This window comes from Neoarius graeffei, chromosome 9 (assembly GCF_027579695.1).
Source record: "Neoarius graeffei isolate fNeoGra1 chromosome 9, fNeoGra1.pri, whole genome shotgun sequence".
NCBI classification, from domain to species: domain Eukaryota; kingdom Metazoa; phylum Chordata; class Actinopteri; order Siluriformes; family Ariidae; genus Neoarius; species Neoarius graeffei.
Window position 1 is genome coordinate 20,524,302 of NC_083577.1, and position 21,605 is coordinate 20,545,906.

At 44.0% G+C, this 21,605-nt stretch overlaps 1 protein-coding gene across 1 annotated transcript in view; it reads left to right on the top strand.

Annotated features, from left to right (window-relative positions):
- The first annotated feature begins 1,691 nt into the window (after positions 1-1,691).
- Positions 1,692-21,605, top strand: part of LOC132891516 (GRIP and coiled-coil domain-containing protein 2-like) — an 83,210-nt gene continuing 63,296 nt past the window's right edge. The window contains 8 exon segments of the mRNA XM_060929178.1: positions 1,692-1,852; positions 1,953-2,012; positions 2,111-2,195; positions 6,258-6,325; positions 9,116-9,220; positions 11,876-15,340; positions 18,900-18,942; positions 19,379-19,479. Of these exon segments, the coding sequence (XP_060785161.1) occupies positions 1,847-1,852; positions 1,953-2,012; positions 2,111-2,195; positions 6,258-6,325; positions 9,116-9,220; positions 11,876-15,340; positions 18,900-18,942; positions 19,379-19,479 (3,933 nt within the window). The 5' untranslated portion in view covers positions 1,692-1,846.

Here is a 21,605-nt window from a genome sequence, read left to right on the forward strand (position 1 = left end):
AACATGAAATATAAATTATAGGTACAAGATATAAACTTTATAAAAGGGGGGGGGGGGGTATTTACACACACAAGCTAAAGCTATCTAAGAAACGACAGTGGCAATCCAGAAAGTGCAAATGTGGCAGTGTGAACAGAATTAATGGTATAAATTTAAATGTGACGAATGTCAATATAAACAGAATGAACAATCTAAACAGGAACAGCAGTCTGACAGTATAGTAGGGCAATATAGCACAATATAAACAGAATTATCAGTATAAATATAAATAAATAAATATGGCAGTATGAGCAGAATTTTCAGTGTAAGTATAAATATGGCAGATATGACAGTATAAACAGTGTAGCAGTGAAGTCTACCAAAGATAAAAGATGTATAAAGTGTAAACAGTGTTGTAAAAAAACGTTTAGACAGTATTGTAAACAGTTTTTACATAGTGCAATTGAATTTCGTTACAGTTCATTAAAGTGGCTGGTGACATTTGGTTTATGTATTAAGTGAAGGGGGTACTGGCCTGGAAGGGAGTTCAGCATCCTGACGGCTTGGTGGATGAAGCTGTCTCTCAGTCTGCTGGTTCTCACCCGGAGGCTTCTCATTCTCCTCCCAGAAGGCAGGAGGCTGAAGAAGTGATGGTTGGGATGGGTGGAGTCGTCCGCAATGCTGAGTGCTCTGCGGGCCAGGCGTGTGTTGTAAATATCCTGAAGGGAGGGTAGTGGGACACTGATGATCTTCTCAGCTGCTCTCACTATGCGCTGCAGGGTCTTCCGGCAGGATGCAGTACAGCCGCCATACCACACAATGATGCAGCTGGTCAGGATGCTCTCGATGGTTCCGCGGTAGAAGGTCTGCATGATAGGGACTGGTGCTCTAGCTCTTTTCAGTCTGTGGAGGAAGTAGAGGTACTGCTGAGCTTTTCTGGCCAGCGATGCAGTGTTGCTGCTCCAGGAGAGATCCTCGGTGAGGTATACACCCAGGAACTTGGTGCTGCTCACTCTCTCCACAGCGGCACCGTTGATGGTCAGTGGAGGATGCTGGGTGGAGGCTCTCCGGAAGTCGACAACCATCTCCTTCATCTTCTCCACATTAAGAGAGAGATTTTTATGCAATGCAGGATCAAAGTACGTGAAAACCAGAAATGTCCCCAATTTTTATTACAAAGATGAAAACATGAGATGTTTTACTGATATTTTCACTGCCTAACTGAAAATGTCCCCAGTTTTGTCCTCAGAAATCTGGTCACCTTATGTTTAAGGTCTGTAACACCTTCCAACAAAAGTTGGGACAGGGGCAATTTAGGGCTCGTACTGAGGTAAAACATTTAAAAAACAATAATGTGATTTGAAACAGACAACATCAACAGGTAATTTTTAATCATGATTTGGTACAAAATCAGTATCCATGTAAGGCCTAGTCTTTGAGGAGAAAAGATGTGCTGAAGATCTCCAGTTTGTCAACAAATGCATGATGAAATTCCTGAAATGTTGAAAAACAATTCCTCAAGGAAAGATACAAAGGGAGTTGGATATTTCACCCTCTACGGTGCATCATCATATCATTCAGCACTGCAAGGAATCTGATGACTTTTGACACATTTGGTATGCAATAGTACAGTATATGGCCACAGGTTTTGACTCCGATGGCCTACCATATAATATGTGCCTTCCCACCAGACGCATTCACTGACGAAAGCGGAAATAAAGACACTGGCTGTAGTGTTAAACTTACGGGAAGCTTCGTGTTTGGTGTAAATATATACATCTAGATATACGCACACACTATATGATAGTGAATGTTGTTTTAAAATTAATTATTAGACTGTGGTGAGATTAACTAGTGGTGTGTCGGTATGGAGGTGAGTAGGCATCTCTCTGTATATTAATACACTGCATTCATACTGCGGCTATAAAACTACAGGTGTCAGACAGGGAATTGATCTGACTGTGTGTGCACAGAAGGAACCGGATGTGGAGTGCAGCAGCTCCGCTTCATGTACGGGCGCCGGGAAATCGAAGGTAATTTATTCAACATTTTACTTTAAACTTTACATGTGGAAATACTGAGCTTTCCATATCAGCTAATGGTGTTTACTTTTTTCCTCATGTATCTGAAGCTGGACACATTGTCTAAAGATGACCTCATTAAATTTGCAAAAAAGCAAATAGGAGCAATGCATAAGTTAAAGTCACAGTGTGCAGGTAGGGACTCAGTCTCTTGCTCACTGGGTCACTCGCTCTGTCACTCACTCACTCACTGTCACTCAAGCACTCACTCACTCACTGTCACTCAAGCATTCACTCACTCACTGTCACTGACTCACTCACTGTCACTCAAGCATTCACTGACTCACTCAGTCACTGACTCACTCACTCAAGCATTCACTCACTCACTGTCACTGACTCACTCACTGTCACTCAAGCATTCACTGACTCACTCAGTCACTGACTCACTCACTCAAGCATTCACTCACTCACTCACTGTCACTCAGGCACGCACTCACTGTCACTCACGCACTCACTGTCACTCAAGCATTCACTCACTCACTGTCACTGACTCACTCACTGTCACTGACTCACTCACTGTCACTCAGTCACTCAAGCATTCACTGACTCACTCAGTCACTGACTCACTCACTGTCACTCAAGCATTCACTCACTCACTGTCACTGACTCACTCACTGTCACTCAGTCACTCAAGCATTCACTGACTCACTCAGTCACTGACTCACTCACTGTCACTCAAGCATTCACTAACTCACTCACGCACTGTCACTCGCACTCAGTCACTCACTCACTCACGCACTCGCACTCAGTCACTGACTCACTCACTGTCACTGACTCACTCACTGTCACTGACTCACTCACTGTCACTCAGTCACTCACTGTCACTCAAGCATTCACTGACTCACTGTCACTGACTCACTCACTGTCACTCAGTCACTCACTCACTGTCACTCAAGCATTCACTGACTCACTGTCACTGACTCACTCACTGTCACTCAGTCACTCACTCACTCACTGTCACTCACTCACTGTCACTCACTCACTGTCACTCACTCACTGTCACTGTCACTCAAGCACTCACTCACGCACTGTCACTCACTCACGCACTCTCACTCACTCACTCACTCACTCACTCACTCACGCACTGTCACTCACTGTCACTCAAGCATTCACTCACTCACGCACTGTCACTCGCACTCACTCACTCACTGTCACTCACTCACTCACTCAAGCACTCACTCACTGTCACTCGCACTCACTGTCACTCAAGCATTCACTCACTCACTGTCACTGACTCACTCACTGTCACTGACTCACTCACTGTCACTCAAGCATTCACTGACTCACTGTCACTGACTCACTCACTGTCACTCTGTCACTCACTCCCTGTCACTCACTCCCTGTCACTCACTCCCTGTCACTCACTCCCTGTCACTCACTCCCTGTCACTCACTCACTGTCACTGTCACTCAAGCACTCACTCACGCACTGTCACTCACTCACGCACTGTCACTCACTCACGCACTGTCAATCACTCACGCACTGTCACGCACTGTCACTCACTCACGCACTGTCACTCAAGCATTCACTCACTCACTCACACTCTGCCACTGTCACTCACTCACTGACTCACTGAGTCGCTGTCACTCACTGACTCAGTCGCTGGCAGTTGCTGACTCACTCAGTCGCTGACTCACTCAGGTGGTGTTTACATTAGACCAGGGGTCTTCAATCCTATCCGCAAAGGGACGGTGTAGCTGCAGGCTTTCATTACAGCCAAATTGGAGGCTCACTTGATTGTTGACTGGAGACGAGGGTGAAATGATTAAACAAGTGAAATCAGGTGTAGCTCCTGCTTGGTTGGAATGAAAGCCTGCAGCCACACTGGCCCTTTGTGGATAGGATTGAAGACCCCTGCATTAGACCGTATCCGCGGATCATCAGATTAACGTTTTTAAAACGATTCGCGTGCACACAGCAACGCCAATACACGATTCGCGTGCACACAGCAACGCCAATACACGGATACGCTCGGCTCCGCAGGCATCCTGCGCTCCAAATCACTCCGCCCTGAACAGCGAGTGCCCTCTGGAGGGTGCGCACTCCGGCCCTGCGCAGCTCACAGAGCGCGCGAGTGAAGCGCACGAGCAGTGATTCGGGACAAATAGCAGGAAGTGAAAGTCCGCGCCGTTTTTCAGCAGTCGCGTCACATGACCAACGTGGCATGACCAACGCCAGCGAATCAGGAAGGTGGATGTCACAGTGACATTGTCCAATGACGACGTCAGCTAGAGCTCAGCACAGCGTATCCTCGTTCCTCAATGTTTACACAGCACCGGATCAGATACGTAATGGATTGAATACGTGGGCCCTGGCGGATTCAAGTTGTTCCGCCTGTGGAGTCGTTTCCCGGCGTTTTAATGTGAACGGACAGTGCATCCGCGATGAAAACGAGACGGATACGGTCTAATGTAAACACCACCTCAGTCGCTGACTCGCTCAGTCGCCGTCCCTTGCTCAGTCGCCGTCCCTCGCTGACTCGCTCAGTCGCCGTCCCTCGCTCAGTCGCCGTCCCTCGCTGACTCGCTCAGTCGCCGTCCCTCGCTCAGTCGCCGTCCCTCGCTGACTCGCTCAGTCGCCGTCCCTCGCTCAGTCGCCGTCCCTCGCTGACTCGCTCAGTCGCCGTCCCTCGCTCAGTCGCCGTCCCTCGCTGACTCGCTCAGTCGCCGTCCCTCGCTCAGTCGCCGTCCCTCGCTGACTCGCTCAGTCGCCGTCCCTCGCTCAGTCGCCGTCCCTCGCTGACTCGCTCAGTCGCCGTCCCTCGCTCAGTCGCCGTCCCTCGCTCAGTCGCCGTCCCTCGCTCAGTCGCCGTCCCTCGCTGACTCGCTCAGTCGCCGTCCCTCGCTCAGTCGCCGTCCCTCACTCAGTCGCCATCCCTCACTCAGTCGCCGTCGCTCGCCGTCCCTCACTCAGTCGCTCGCCGTCCCTCACTCAGTCGCTCGCCGTCCCTCACTCAGTCGCTCGCCGTCCCTCACTCAGTCGCTCACTCAGTCGCTCACTCAGTCCCTCACTCAGTCCCTCACTCAGTCGTCGTCCCTCACTGACTCACTCAGTTGCTGTCAGTCGCTGGCACTCACTCAGTTGCTGGCACTCACTCACTCACTGACTGACTCAGTCGCTGTCACTCACTGACTGACTCAGTCGCTGTCACTCACTGACTGACTCAGTCGCTGTCACTCACTGACTGACTCAGTCGCTGGCACTCACTGACTGACTCAGTCGCTGGCACTCACTGACTGACTCAGTCGCTGGCACTCACTGACTGACTCAGTCGCTGGCACTCACTGACTGACTCAGTCGCTGGCACTCACTGACTGACTCAGTCGCTGGCACTCACTGACTGACTCAGTCGCTGGCACTGAGTCATTTACTCTGTCACTCACAGTTGCTCACTCAATCATCCCTCACTCACTCACCCAGTCACTGAAAGACTGTCACTCGCACTCTGACTCCGTCACACACACTGAAACACTGTCACTTTCTCACTCTCACACAGTCACTGTCACTCACTCAATCATCACTCACTCACTCATTACTCACTCAGTTACTGCTCAGTCATCTCTCACTCACTGAAACACTCTTACTCTCACACTGACTCACTCGCTTACTCACTGAAACACTGTCATTCGTATTCTGACTCACTCACTGAAACGCTCTCTGTCTCTCAGTCACTGAAACAGTGTCACTCACACTGTCTCACTCACTGAAACACTCCCACTCACGTGCAGTCACTCACTCACTCTGACTCACTTGGTCACTGAAACACACTCTCACTCACTGAAACTCTCACTCACTCATGCTCACTCACTCACTCACTGAAACTCACACTCTAATACTCTGACTCACTCACTCTGACTCACTCACTCTGACTCACTCAGTCACGCACTCGCTGAAACACTCTGACTCAGTAACTCATTGAAACTCTCACCCTCTGACTCACTCACTGAAACTCTCACTCACTCATGCTCAGTCACTCACTCACTGAAACACTCTAACACTCTGATTCAATCACTTACACTGATTCACTCAGTCACTGAAATTCTGACTCGCACTCTGTCACTCTCACTGAAACACTGAAACTCACTCGCTCACCCACTGAAACTCGCTTGCTCTTAATGCTATTTGGATTCCCGTTATTTCTAATTTCAATTTATTAAGTTTAATTTTCATATCTGTGTGATGGTGTTTTCTTTTAAGATTTAGAAAAGAAGGTTGAAGCCCTGAAGGCTCTTCAAGGTGGGACTTCCAATGATTCTGTAATACAGGTAAGCATCTGTTGTGTGCGACTAAAATACTAAATTTTTTTTTTTTAAATAAATGTAGAGCGGGTGGCATGGTGGTGTAGTGGTTAGCACTGTCGCCTCACAGCTAGAAGGTCCGGGTTCGAGCCCCGTGGCCAGCGAGGGCCTTTCTGTGCGGAGTTTGCATGTTCTCCCTGTGTCTGCGTGGGTTTCCTCCGGGTGCTCCGGTTTCCCCCACAGTCCAAAGACATGCAGGTTAGGTTAACTGGTGACTCTAAATTGACCGTAGGTGTGAATGTGAGTGTGAATGGTTGTCTGTGTCTATGTGTCAGCCCTGTGATGACCTGACGACTTGTCCAGGGTGTACCCTGCCTTTCGCCCGTAGTCAGCTGAGATAGGCTCCAGCTTGCCTGCGACCCTGTAGAACAGGATAAAGCGGCTAGAGATAATGAGATGAGAGAACTGTAGAGCAGCGCTGTCACCTCACAGCAAGAAGGTTCTGGGTTCAAACTTTGCAGCTGACTGGGGTCTTTCTATGACCTGCATGGGTTTCCTCCTACTGTAAAAAACAAACAAAAAAACATATGGATTTGGTTAACTGGCTACTCTAAGGTATTAGGCAGAGACCCGTCCACCCGTAAATTTGACGGGCAATTGCCGATTTCAACGGGCAAGTATACACACAGACGGATACTGAAACGGACGATAATGCCGAAAATTTTCGCACATGAATACTCCCACATGTCATCCGATAAATCCAGTTATGTTCCGCCCACACACGGACTGGCCATCGGGAGTAGCGGGAGTTTTCCCGGTGGGCTGGTGGTTCAGCGTGGGCCGGCGGAGAAAAAAAAAAAAAAAAAAAAACAGTTGCGCGCTGGCCTTTAATATGATAAGCAATGTTAACAGTTTCTTTAACAAACTGTTAACATTGCTTATTACAGTTGCGCGCTGGCCTTTAATATGATAAGCAATGTTAACAGTTTGTTAAAGAAACTGTTAACATCGCTGGCCTTTAATATGATAAGCAATGTTAACAGTTTCTTTAACAAACTGTTAACATTGCTTATTACAGTTGCGCACTGGCCTTTAATATGATAAGCAATGTTAACAGTTTCTTTAACAAACTGTTAACATTGCTTATCATATTAAAGGCCAGCGCGCAACTGTTTTTTTTTTTTTTTTTTCTCCGCCGGCCCACACTGAACCACCGGCCCACTGGGAAAACTCCCGCTACTCCCGATGGCCAGTCCGTGTGTGGTTCCGCCATCATTTACAAATCGTAAGAAACACAGTTTAATACGAAAAATACTGAAAACTTGAAATGAAAAATCAGAATATTTCATCGTTTCCGCCATTTTGGCCCGCACTGAATCTTGTAACATGCGGACTGAATAAATCGCGAATTCTGATTGGTCGAAAATTGCCAAACACCCTGCGTTGTAGTTTCCTCTTTCTTGGCGGGAGAACCGCATTTTTTTTTGCTGACTCACTCTTCTGGATCAAGATGAATCCCAACAAACGCCCCAAATTGAATGTGACAAAAACTGATTCGTTTTTCCACAAAAAGACAGAAAAGGTATGTGTGATACATTGATTAACAAGGGGGGTTCATTGGGGTATGGTAAAATAGAATACTGTTGGTTTTTTTTTTTTATTAAATACTGTAACTAGATCAAAAGATTATATACAATTCATTGTTGTTTATTTTCTTTTCACTTTTGTTACCAAATCAAACACCATACATACATCTGATACATTCAGGAGTGAAACTGAAAAAAATACAAAGTAAAAATATGCAATATTTCTGATCAAAAATTACACGCCATTTCACCCTGAAAATGTCCTAGAATGCAGGAAATGAAGTCTAAATTTCAAAAATTTTCTGGGGGGGCATGCCCCCAGACCCCCCTAGAGGGACTTCGCGCCTGCGGCGCTCGTCTTCGCACCTGCGGCGCTTATCAGGATTATATAAAATATTATTTTTGACTGGTAAATTTCTTTTTCTGCCTAATACCCTAGGCTACTCTAAATTGCCTGTGACTGTGATTAGCTGTTTGTCTCTGTTATCCTTTTTTGACCAACAGGAAATGAGTTCTGTTCTTGTTAGTGCACCAAATTTTGAATCATTCAGAGCATTTTGACCAAAAATAAATTGGTTCAGAACCTGAAAAATCATTTCCCAGCTGGAACCAAAATGTAGCTGGGTTTTCCAGCGCGAATCATGATGACATCAGTGGGCGTGTCATTAGTTTGGAGAGGAAGCAGAGCACAGCAATGGAAAAGGATACATCTTCAGAAAAAAATGGAATAAAAATAAATAACAGAACCAAAGCTCGCAGGTAATCAATGCGCTCCACTATCTTGCTATTACTGTTTACTCCCAATGTGAGCTGTTCAGCGCCCTCCGTTCATGACACATCCTTGATTTTGAGAACCTTGATTCGGGTCTGTTCAAAACTGGTGAAAACGTGGGCTGGTTCTCTAGCTGGCATCAAGGATCAAACAATCCTGAACAGAACCAGTTCAAGAACCTGTTCCCTGTTGGTTGAAAAGGGGTATCAGTTAGCCCTGTGAATGATTGCTGATCTGCCCAGGATGAACCCTGCTTCTCACCCAAAGTCAGCTGGGATTTGATATTTGCTCTAGCTTCCCCCACATGATCCTGAAGGGTAAGCGGTCTAGATAATGGATGGATGGATGGATAAATTATGAGCTAACAAGTTAATGGTCATGTAGACGCAGGCAAAGCTGCAGAAGAACATTTGTGTTCCATTTATGCTTTATGCTCTGATAACACTTCTTCTGAAACAGGAGCTGACTGAGAGAATGGATGCTGTTTTGCTTGAGAAAGCAGAGACTCAGCAGATGCTTGTGTTACTACGTAAAGAAAATGAAACCCTGAGAAATCAAAGAGAGGTAAGTTGGAGCTGGAGCTGTCTACATCCCTCCTCTCACTGCAGTGCAGGATGAATAGTTTTGTTCAACTGCGCAAAGGTGCAAGCACTCCGTTTGTCAGTGCTGTCGTCGAGTCACTAAATCTTGAGTCCGAGTCTAGTCTTGAGTCCCCACTGTTCAAGTCCGAGTCACGTTCAAGTCATTAAAGAAAATTTTGAGTCAAGTCCAAGAACAAGACTCCAACTGCACCATTTGACGGTGGCTGTTGCTGCCTTTATGTGAAACTGTCTCTGCTATTGTATTGGACTAATGTTACTGCTTGACTGCCCCATTTTAGTTAATAGGCTACAGATAAAAAGCTTGTTCATTATTCAGCAAGCCCCGCCCACTATCAACAGGGCAAATAACATGAGAGAGGGTTAACACTAGCTAGTTCATCGCTCAGCAAGAAAACCCCGCTATCAACAGGGCAATGAACATAGCGGGTCACTTCCTTCTCTGGGTGGAGTCTTTCCAAATGACGATTGAAGTTCGAGGTTGTCCCCGTCGTCTCCTCGAAAGTTCTTCTACATGTGGAACACATAGCAGTGCGTCTCCCCCCCCACTGCATAAGAAGTCTGTGTAAGCAAAGCGGACAATCCTAGGGGCGTTCTCTCCAGGCATTTTAGCACCATTAACGTTAGTGTGTTCCTGAACATGATGTATGAACAGGTGAATGTGCATTCTCTTGCACAAAATTAGTGTAAAAATTAATGTAGAAATAAACATTTTATGCCAAATTATTATGGCATGTTACAAAAAATAAAGAAAAAAATCAGAGCCCTCGTCTCCAATTTATGAGTCCGAATGCAGTTAATGCACAAGTGCAAGTCACGAATCCTTAAAATTAGGGCATGAGTCGGACTCGAGTCTGAGTCCTGGACTCGAGTACTACAAGCCTGCCATTTGTACCTGCTCATTCTCGACTCCTTTCCTGACTCACAAACAGTACTCACTTCTGCCCTCACTGTCCCATGCTGCCCCTGTTGCCAACTTGTATTGGTGACAGAGGAAACCTGTGCCCCTTGTCTGTGAACACCCTGAAGTTAAGTGACTGTGTGGGTAATCCACACATTGGTGTCCTTTATTCCCTGTAGTGATGTATTGTCTGAACAGAAGGGAGATGAGGAATGCCTTGATGATCAGACACACCTATACTGACTCATTTTCCCAGGTGACCTCTCCTGGTCATTTTAATGGCATTGTAAGACAATGACTTGAGCCAGTTATCCTAGTTTCTTGTGTCATGATGCACAAGCTTATGAATCATGTTCCTAAGTGTTTGAGAAGCCGATCATCTTTGTGTAGCTGGTAAACACTGATCAGATAGTTAACTGACATTCGTGGCATGTCATACCACATGTGTGTGTCACCATAAGTGTCTTGCTAATTAATCGAAGCAGGCAACAAGATGAGTCAGAGTTTTGTCCTGCCATTGGGTTATGATAAGCCACCTGGAAAAGCATCAATACGCTCAATACAGCCTGTCCTTGATTATTGAAAATAGTTTGGGTAGGGCAGGTCCTGCCTGTACCAGCTGACTACTGGTAACGCCTCACTTGGTTGAAGGTATACCTCAGAGTCTCATCAAGGAACTGGCGCAAGAGGAATCCTCACAGGGATGTCGGACCTGGAATTTGAGTATGTATGAGGGTACTTCAGAAGGTTCTCACCCTCCCTCACCCAGAAAACGTCACAGGAGAAAGATTATTCTTACATTGTTTTTCAACATAGTCTCCTTTAACTTCAATGCACTTGGTCCATCGATGTTCAAGTTTCGCTATCCCTTTGTGGAAGAAGGCCACATCTTGAGCCTCCAGATCCTCCTCAGTAGCATGGATGACTTCATCATGACTCTGAAAATGGTGACCACGCAAGTAGGATTTCAGTTTGGAAAACGGATAGAAGTCAGACGGTGCCAGCTCGGGTGAGTAAGGTGCATGGGGCAGCAGTTCAAAGCCACGTTTGGCTGCTTCTACCACTGCTGCGTGGACGGGTATATCATCCTGGAGCAGCAGCACGCCAGCTCGAAGCTTTCCTCTCCTTTCTTTCATTTGGGTTTTTGTGAACAGTGATATAAGGCACACAGTTATACCCCAAAATAACCCTTGTTTCCGGGTGAGGCCGAGAACTTTCTGAAGTACCCTCATAAGTTGTGATTTTATAAAATTGAGCATGTTCTTGAGAATGTAATTTGCTTGCTGGTCTGGTTGTAGTGATGGCCTATTAAAAAAAAAAAATCTTGCTGAAAGCCACTTTGTCTTTATCTTCCATTGGTTTCTATGGTAAGTTGCACAAACTGTCTAGCTCCAGATTCCTGTGTGGGATCACTGTATTGCATGAGGATTGGGGATGTTGTTGCTGTCGGTATGCTTGATGTTGTGGATCAAGTCATAGCTTCAGTGCACTCATGTAGAACTCTGTAACATAAAGATAACAGTGGTGCACTAAATAACTGCTGTATTGTTATGTCCAATACTGTACAAGTTATAGTTTATACATGACTTATAAAAGTGTAAAAAATGAAGGACTTGTTACTCAGTAAAACCTGCACTTTACTACTCGCCATGTTTTAGCTTGAATATTTTGAAGTGTTTTTTTTTTTTTTTTTTTAATGACTTAACGTTTCATCAACAGGAGTCAGGGGAGACGTTGGCTGCTCTCCAGCAGAAACTGGATCAAGCTGAAAAGGACCACGCCGAAAAGATCAAACTTATGGAAGAGCAGTTTGAAAGTTCAGAAACAAAGTACAGAGAGGAGTTGGAGTTTTTAAAAAAATTAGCAAGCGAAAATGAAGAAATCCAGAGACACAGCCTTGAGGAAGTCTTCAATTCTAATATCGAAGCAGTTCGTCAAGAATATGAGAGGAAGATATCGGACTTGGAGCAGAATCTGGAATTGGCGAAAAAAGAATGGATCACCGAGAAGGAAACTCTTAAGGAAACTCACCAGATAGCTCTCCAAAAAACCCAAGAAGATATTGACAATCTTAAGGAAATTATTTCAAGGTTGAACACACAGCATGAAGATGAGGTCCGGTATCTGGAAGAACAGCTTGAAATCAATGCTGAACAGTTTGATATGGAGAGGGAGAGACTGCTGCTGGTCCAGGAAGAGCTATCGGAACAAATAGCACTTAAAGAGAGCTTCCTCCAGGATGTTCAAGAGGAGGAAGAAGACCTCAACAGAAAGACTCAAAAACCAACAGAATTGGTTACGACATTGGGTTCCTCAGTATTAGAAGACCCAGAGAACGAAATGGACAAATTGAGATTAGCACTGCATGATTTACAGTCCCAAAATACAATGCTTAAAGAGGAGCTCACCTTTCTCACAAATGTTAAGACGGAACTTGAGGGTGATCTGAAACATTTAAAGCAGGAGTTCAGCATGGAAAAGGAAGAGCTGGAGTTCAAGATTAATGAATTGCAAATGACGAAAGAGGAAGCTGAGCTTGGCCCTGAAAAGGAGGTTAATTCCATGAATGCACACGAGACCATATGTCTTGAAGAACATAATCGGATTATTCAAGAATTAAAAGAGTTACACAAAGCAGAAAGGAAGGAACTAGATGCTGATCTTATTTCCAGTAATGAACGTGAAAAAGAAGTGGTTGCTCGAGAGGTGCAAGATCTTCAAAACACGTGCAAGGTGCTTTCTGAGGAGAAAAAAGCTATCGTCAGTGAATATGAGCACACAAAAGAAATTCTGAGAAACATTGAGATGGAGCTTGGAGACAGAACATCAGAGTTTGTGAAGAAATACAATGCCATGAAGGAACAGGCAGCAATTTCAATTCAGGAGTTAGAGGAAAAGCTCAGGGAGAAGGATGGTATGATCGAGAAACTCAAGTGCTTAGAGCAAATACAGGATCATTCAGAGCGAAAGCTGGAGGACGTTGTTCCAGAGGACGAAGAAGTCGTCGTCCACAAAGAGAACAAGATGACACTTGAAGAAATGTTAACATACATAGAAAAACTACGAGATGAATGGAAGGATGGAGGAATGGACACTGTCCAAATTACACTTCAGAAGTTGGAGGACTTGTCAATGTCTTTGGAAGGTGCCTTAGATGAGAAGAAAAGTCTGACGTGTTGTATAGCTAAGTTTGAGAGCCAGCTCTCTTTCTCAGCTCATGAAAAAGATCAAACGGCCAATACTTCAGTCAAGGACTCGGCGGAGTCAAATGAGGAAATAGCTGAATTGCAAAAAGACCACCAGTCTGCATTACAAGAGCGGGACGATCTAAGAAAGGAGCTGGAGATTAGTGAAGAAAAACTTTCCAAGGCACAGAAGCAAGTCTGTAATATTTTTGCACAGAACTATTCTATGAAAATAGACGAAGAGGAAGACATCTCTGAGTTGCTGAACCATCTTCTATCCAGAATCGCAGAAGATAAATCAACCTGTATTGTGTCAAATGAGGAAAAGGCTAAACTACAAAATGACCTGCAAGCTGTGTCTGATGAGCGGAATGATCTAAAGAAGGTTATTGAAACGAGTGAAGGAAAACTGTTGGATTCACAAAGGCATGTCTGTGAAATACTGGAGCAGCACTACTCTGTGAAAACCGTCGGGGAGGAAGACCTATCCATACTGCTGAATAATCTCCGCTCGAGCATTCACAAAGAAAAAGAGAGTTACGTTATGTTAAACGAGGAAAAGATTAAACAACAAAGAGACCTGGTGAGCGTGGTTGAAGAAAGGGATGATCTAAAGAGGTGTATGGAAACCCATGAAAGAATACTGTCTGATGTACGGAAGAATGTCTGTGAAATGCTGGAGCAAAACTACTCTGTGAATGTAGACGAAGAAGACATCTCTGTACTGCTGAACCATCTTCTATCCAGAATCGCAGAAGATAAATCAACCTGTATTGTGTCAAATGAGGAAAAGGCTAAACTACAAAATGACCTGCAAGCTGTGTCTGATGAGCAGAATGATCTAAAGAAGGTTATTGAAACGAGTGAAAGAAAACTGTTGGATACACAAAGGCATGTCTGTGAAATACTGGAGCAGCACTACTCTGTGAAAACCGTCGGGGAGGAGGACCTATCCATACTGTTGAATAATCTCCTCTCGAGCATTCACAAAGAAAAAGAGAGTTACATTATGTTAAACGAGGAAAAGATTAAACAACAAAGAGACCTGGTGAGCGTGGTTGAAGAAAGGGATGATCTAAAGAGGTGTATGGAAACCCATGAAAGAATACTGTCTGATGTACGGAAGAATGTCTGTGAAATGCTGGAGCAAAATTACTCTGTGAATGTAGACGAAGAAGAAGACACCTCTGTACTGCTGAACCATCTTCTATCCAGAATCGCAGAAGATAAATCAACCTGTATTGTGTCAAATGAGGAAAAGGCTAAACTACAAAATGACCTGCAAGCTGTGTCTGATGAGCAGAATGATCTAAAGAAGGTTATTGAAACGAGTGAAAGAAAACTGTTGGATTCACAAAGGCATGTCTGTGAAATACTGGAGCAGCACTACTCTGTGAAAACCGTCGGGGAGGAAGACCTATCCATACTGCTGAATAATCTCCTCTCGAGCATTCACAAAGAAAAAGAGAGTTACATTATGTTAAACGAGGAAAAGATTAAACAACAAAGAGACCTGGTGAGTGTGGTTGAAGAAAGGGATGATCTAAAGAGGTGTATGGAAACCCATGAAAGAATACTGTCTGATGTACGGAAGAATGTCTGTGAAATGCTGGAGCAAAATTACTCTGTGAATGTAGACGAAGAAGAAGACATCTCTGTACTGCTGAAGCATCTACTGTCAAAAATTGAAGAAGAAAAACTGATCTTAACACAGCAGTTGGAAGAAAAAACGGTACAGTTATCGCAGCAAGCCGAGCTGAGAGACAATAGGGACCTACAGAAGACCAGTCGAAATGAGGTTCTGTCAGATACTGAGCATTTGCAAGGGGACCAACATAAGCAGGTTGAAATAACAGGGAGGTTAGTGAGCCAAGAACAGGAAGAACCTGCAGGTGAAGGTGGTGCTCAGGCAACTGATGACATGAAAAGCCTTCAACAGAAGCTAAGTGAAAAAGAGTCCATAGTAGCTCATCTGAAGGAAGAAATTTCCAATTTACAGGTTTGTAGTTGCCATGTATAACATACATGGGTTATTTTTGTTCTTTATTTGCATCAAGAGCGATGAATATGCTTGAGCATATATAACAAAAATTTAACACACATTGTATTAATAACAGAACAGTGGTACAATGCCAAATCAGAAAAAAAGTTAGTACAGTTTGGAAAAAAATGCAAATAAAAACAAAGCATTGACTTCTAAATTGACTTGTATTTGATTGCAGACAGAATGAACCCAATATATTTTTCATGTTTTGTTGGTCAACTTCATTTCATTTGTGAATATACATCGATTCCTGAATTTCAGGCCTGCAACACATTCCAAAACAAGGTGGGACGGGCAATTTAGATCTAGTGATGAAGTAAAACAATTAAATAATGATGTGAATTGAAACAGGTGATTTGTCATTGTGGGGCGGCACGGTGGTGTAGTGGTTAGCGCTGTCGCCTCACAGCAAGAAGGTTCTGGGTTCGAGCCCCGGGGCCGGCGAGGGCCTTTCTGTGTGGAGTTTGCATGTTCTCCCCGTGTCCGCGTGGGTTTCCTCCGGGTGCTCCGGTTTCCCCCACAGTCCAAAGACATGCGGGTTAGGTTAACTGGTGACTCTAAATTGACCGTAGGTGTGAATGGTTGTCTGTGTCTATGTGTCAGCCCTGTGATGACCTGGCGACTTGTCCAGGGTGTACCCCGCATTTCGCCCATAGTCAGCTGGGATAGGCTCCAGCTTGCCTGCGACCCTGTAGAAGGATAAAGCAGCTAGAGATAATGAGATGAGATGAGATTTGTCATTGTGATTTGGTACAAAATCAGTATCCAGGAAAGGCCTAGTCTTCGAGGAGCAAAGATGGATTGAGAATCTCCAGTTTGTCAACAAATGTGTGAGAAAATTATTGGAATGTTTAAAAACACTGTTCCTCAAAGAAAGATATGAAAGGATTTGGATATTTCACCCTCTGCAGTGCATAATATCATTAAAGGAACAGTCCACCGTACTTCCATAATGAAATATGCTCTTATCTGAATTGAGACGAGCTGCTCCGTACCTCTCCGAGCTTTGCGCAACCTCCCAGTCAGTCAGACGCGCTGTCACTCCTGTTAGCAATGTAGCTAGGCTCAGCATGGCCAATGGTATTTTTTGGGGCTGTAGTTAGATGCGACCAAACTCTTCCGCGTTTTTCCTGTTTACATAGGTTTATATGACCAGTGATATGAAACAAGTTCAGTTACACAAATTGAAACGTAGCGATTTTCTATGCTATGGAAAGTCCGCACTATGATGACAGGTGTACTAACACCTTCTGCGCGCTTCGACAGCGCATTGTTACTGAGATCTGTATCAATCACTGGTCATATAAACCTATGTAAACAGGAAAAACGCGGAAGAGTTTGGTCGCATCTAACTACAGCCCCAAAAAATACCATTGGCCATGCTGAGCCTAGCTACATTGCTAACAGGAGTGACAGCGTGTCTGACTGACTGGGAGGTCGCGCAAAGCTCGGAGAGGTACGGAGCAGCTCGTCTCAATTCAGATAAGAGCATATTTCATTATGGAAGTACAGTGGACTGTTCCTTTAAAGCTAGACGGCCTTTCGATTTCATAAAAATCGGTGAAATTTAGTTCCCTCTGAAATTTGGTCATTGTGATATATTTCTGTAATATCTTAAACAAAAAAAACCCAGGCCATTCTGTAGCTGGGAAGCTATTTAATTTGAGGGGATTCCCTCGCAAATAATGTGCATGAAATCGCTCGCGTTGCGCAGTCAAGCAGCCCGTGTGCGCATGTGCAGGTTTACCTTAGTCATCGTCGTCATCTTCTTCGTCTTTAGGGTTTTACGGCAGCTGGCATCCACAGTGTTGTTACTGCCATCTGCAGGTTTACCTTTGACCATACACTGAGATTTACCTCATTCTGTTGCTAAACGAACAGCCGATCACACCGAGGTGCTCGCTGACCACCGATATTTATTAGTTTGGTCCTGCGTTTCCTTTCCTTCGCAACATAACGTCTTTTCTTCTCACATCCTGTTACTGTAGTCGGTCATTCACGTTTCATTCGTGCACACGTCCTCCATTTTTCTCTCCTCTTTTAGATTTATATCCCACAGTGCCTTGCACGAATGGGGAAATCCCACCACGTGATGCATGACATAGTATGCTGCATGGTGAAGCAAGAAGAAACAGAGAATTTAGGGCCACGTGGTCCTAGGTTCATGAATTGTTCTATTAAAAAAATGTAATAAAATTGGAACTCTGTGATTCGAATTCAGTAGCTTTAGGTCCACTTAACAAAAATAATTGGGTGTCAGGGAAGATTCTTTTTATGACGTACACTTGAAAAATTTGAAAGGCGGTCTACCTTTAAACGATTCAAGGAATCTGGAGGAATTTCGGTGTGTAAAGAGTAAGGGCTCAAGCCTAAGCTGAACACCCATGATCTCCGATCCCTCAGACGGCACTGCATCAAGGACCGTCATTCATCTATAGCTGATAGAACCACATGGGCTTGAGATTACTTTGACAAACCTTTGTCAAGCTACAATACGGAGTTACAGTCACAAATGCCATTTAAAACTTTACTGTCCAAAAAGGAAGCCTTATGTTAACCGTGTCCAGAAGCGCCGCCGACTTGTCTGGGCTCGGAGGCATCTGGGATGGACCATCACACAGTGGAAACGTGTATTGTCTTCACAAAAGACACCAAAGACGAAAAGGACCATGTTACCAGGAACTAATCAAAAAGCCAGGGTGTGTCATAGTATGGTGTTTTGTCAGTGCCTTTGGCAAAGGTAACTTACACTTCTGTGATGGTGCATTAATCCAGAATAGTTAATTGAGGTTTTGGAACGACATATGCTGCCTTCAAGATGACAATCTTTTCCAGGGAGATTTCAACAAGACAATGCAAAACCACATTCTGCACACATTACAAAGGCATGGCTGTGGAAGAAGAGGGTGCCTGTCCCTTCTGTACCTAATAAAGAATGTGTGGTGAATTTTGAAATGAAAAATATGGCAATGACGTCTCTGTACTGTTACACACCTTAAGACCTGTTTGCAGGAAGAATGGGACAAAATAACACCTGAAGACACTTGGTGTCTTCAGTCCCTAAACATCTTTTAAGTGTTGTGAGAAGGAATGGCAACATGATAAAGTGGTAAATGCGTTACTGTCCCAACCTTTGTTTAAATGTGTTGCAAGAATCAAAATTGAAATGGGTATTTATTTTGGGGGGGGGAACCCAAGAATAAAATTCATGAGGTAAAAGATCCAATAATGTGCTGTTGTGTTTTGAGTACAGTACAGGTCAAAGATTATTTACAAATCATGGTTTTCAGTTTTAATTTCAATGTCAACATACCGTTCCAACTTTTTCTGATTTGGGGTTGTATTTCATGAAGCGCTGAATGATTGATTTAGAGTCTCGTATAATATGGTAGAGCAAGATTAGGCAATTATTGCAAAATAATAATAATTTCAACACGTATCTGGTGTTAGCAGAAATCTACATATAATGACTTTGTTGAGACAATCTCGAAATGTTATGATTGTTTTCTTTCAGGAATCCAAGCTATCATCACTCAATGAAAATGTGAGGCAAATAGGTACGTTCTTGTTATTCTCTTTAATCAACCAGTTGTTGTAAATTGACCAATTTATGACACATAAATGAAGCGCTATTAACCTTTTGTTAGAAGTATACAGGTCTTGGTTTCCTTTTTTCCAGGGTCACTCTTTTAAGGGTTCTTGTTACGTTTCTGTCGGCATGTTTTATTGATGGTTGGTTGCTGTGTAGCTTATAAATTAAATGTTATTTCAGACTTACTGCTTTCATATTAGAGCTTGTTTTTAAAACTTCATGCCTTTTCATGATTCATTTTTCCTCTTGTCTTTTAAGGCCACCGATAGTCATTTACATATATTTTACATGATAGACAATTGTTCTTGACCTGTGACTGTGGGTATTTTACTTTTTACGACAATATTGGCACGAAGGCTCAACCTTGTCATGACTTGCTTCATTCCTTCCATATTCTGTAGAACTTTTAGAGAAAGAAAGCAAAGAGAAAGAAGAACGTTTGAATAAATTCAAAGCTGTAGCTGTGAAAGCACGGAAGGAACTGGACAACAGCAAGAAAGAGGTTTGTAATATTTCTGTTTGTTTTGGGTGAACTTTTTCTCTCTCGTGTCATTTAAGAAGTGTTTTTTTTTTTGTGTGTGTGTGTGTGTTGTATTCAATAACTAGTATATAGCAGAATGGTACTTACTTGGTTTTTTTTTTTTTTTAAATATATGGTACTTGCACTGCAACCCCGCTATAACGAACTCCTTAGGGGACATCCAAATAGTTAATTATACCGAAGTTCGTAATATTAATATTGAAACGGACCCATTTGTCACACTAAACACTCACATTATATGCAAAATTTTAGCCACATTCTCCTTCTCATGAATTTCTTCTTCTGAGTCACTATCACAGTTCACTGACTGAGTTAAAGAATCACAATCGGAGGCGATGATTTCTTCATTTGTTATGGAAATGACAGCAGTTTCTGGTGTATCGTTTTCAATGTCCAAACACTGACTCGTGATGTTTTCTTCTCTTCATCATTCAATTCATTCATGTGCTGCAAATCGCCGCTGATGTCGTTTGTTATGCCGTGGTTTTGGGTGGGAGGTTTAGGCTACGTTTACATTACGTCGAATCAGCGGATCATCAGATTAATGTTCTTAAAACGATTCGCGTTTACACTAAAACCGTTAGCCGTGCACATAGCAACGCCAATACGCGGATACGCTCGGCTCCGCAGGCATCCTGCGCTCCAAATCACTCCGCCCTGAACAGCGAGTGCCCTCTGGAGGGTGCGCACTCCGGCCCTGCGCAGCTCACACAGCGTGCGAGTGAAGTGCACAAGCCACGATTCGGGACTGAGCCGGTGTGTGTGAGATCCCGGCGCATATCACTTACCACTTGCAAGTGGAAGGATGGCAAGCCTAAAGACAATCATAACTACATAATGGGCAGTATTTGCATCAGTATTTGCAGTATTTTCATACTTTTATACTCTTTAATGAAAGGTGATACAAGGCGGAAGTCCGCGCCGTTTTTCAGCAGTCGCGTCACATGACCAACGCCAGCGAATCAGGAAGGTGGATGTCACAGTGACGTTGTCCAATGAGACGCCAGCTAGAGCTCAGCACAGCGTATTCGCGTATTCTGAATGTTTACACAGCACCGGACCAGATACGATCTAGATTGAATACGTGGACGCTGGCGGATTCCCGTTTCCTGGCTTTTCCAGGGGGTTTAATGTAAACGGACAGTGCATCCGCGAAGAAAACGAGACAGATACGGTCTAATGTAAACGTAGCCATAAAAACGCCGCTGGTACGCTTTAACTAGTGCTATGTCTGAAATCACTCTCTAATTCACTACTTCTTACTCACTATCTAGGGAATTCTATATAGAAGACTATATACGGTACATAGTGAGCTCATTGGTAAAATGAAAATACACTACTCCGCCACGCTGTTATGTCATTACTGTCGCACAATTAAAACGTGCCAGATCATTTGGCTGGTGGGTTTTCAAAATAATAAACACATGCATACGTTTTTGTGATAAATCCATATTATACTGATTTAATAAACCCAAAATACTTTGTGTCTGCTGCATCTTTCAGTTCTTTTAAATCAAGGCTGAATACTTTCTTCTTTGCCGCTGCCTTTTAAGGCCCGGTCCCACTGCACTTACGGATGCAAAGAGGATGTAAAACGTAAAAAAATCTTTGCCATCCATTGGAAAACGCTATGCATCCGTTGTGTACTCATTGCATACGTGCTTCATACGCTCTATCCATCGAGCATCCGTCCACTGTGATTTCATCCGCGCAAAAAGTTTTGAGCTGCACAAAACTTTTAGAACGGATGAACTTTCCGCTGTGTACGATGTAAATCCGCGACATATACGAGCAACAAACGTTCTATGTCCGTTATCATCCGTTAAACGTCTGCTGTATCCTCTCTGCATCCTCTGGGCATCCTCGCAACTCACATCCGCTGCAGCTGAAAACGGAAAGAGGGAGGAAAGATAAGGTACATGAAACGTCTATTCATCGTTAGTAGCACGGAAATAGAAAGGATGTAAGCGTATGCATCTCGTATATAAAGTATTCAAAACGGACAAAGCGTTTATGTCTGGGATGTATCTCGTATATTTAGGATGTCTGGAGTATGTCTAGAGCGGGGGTGGCCAACCCGCGGCTCG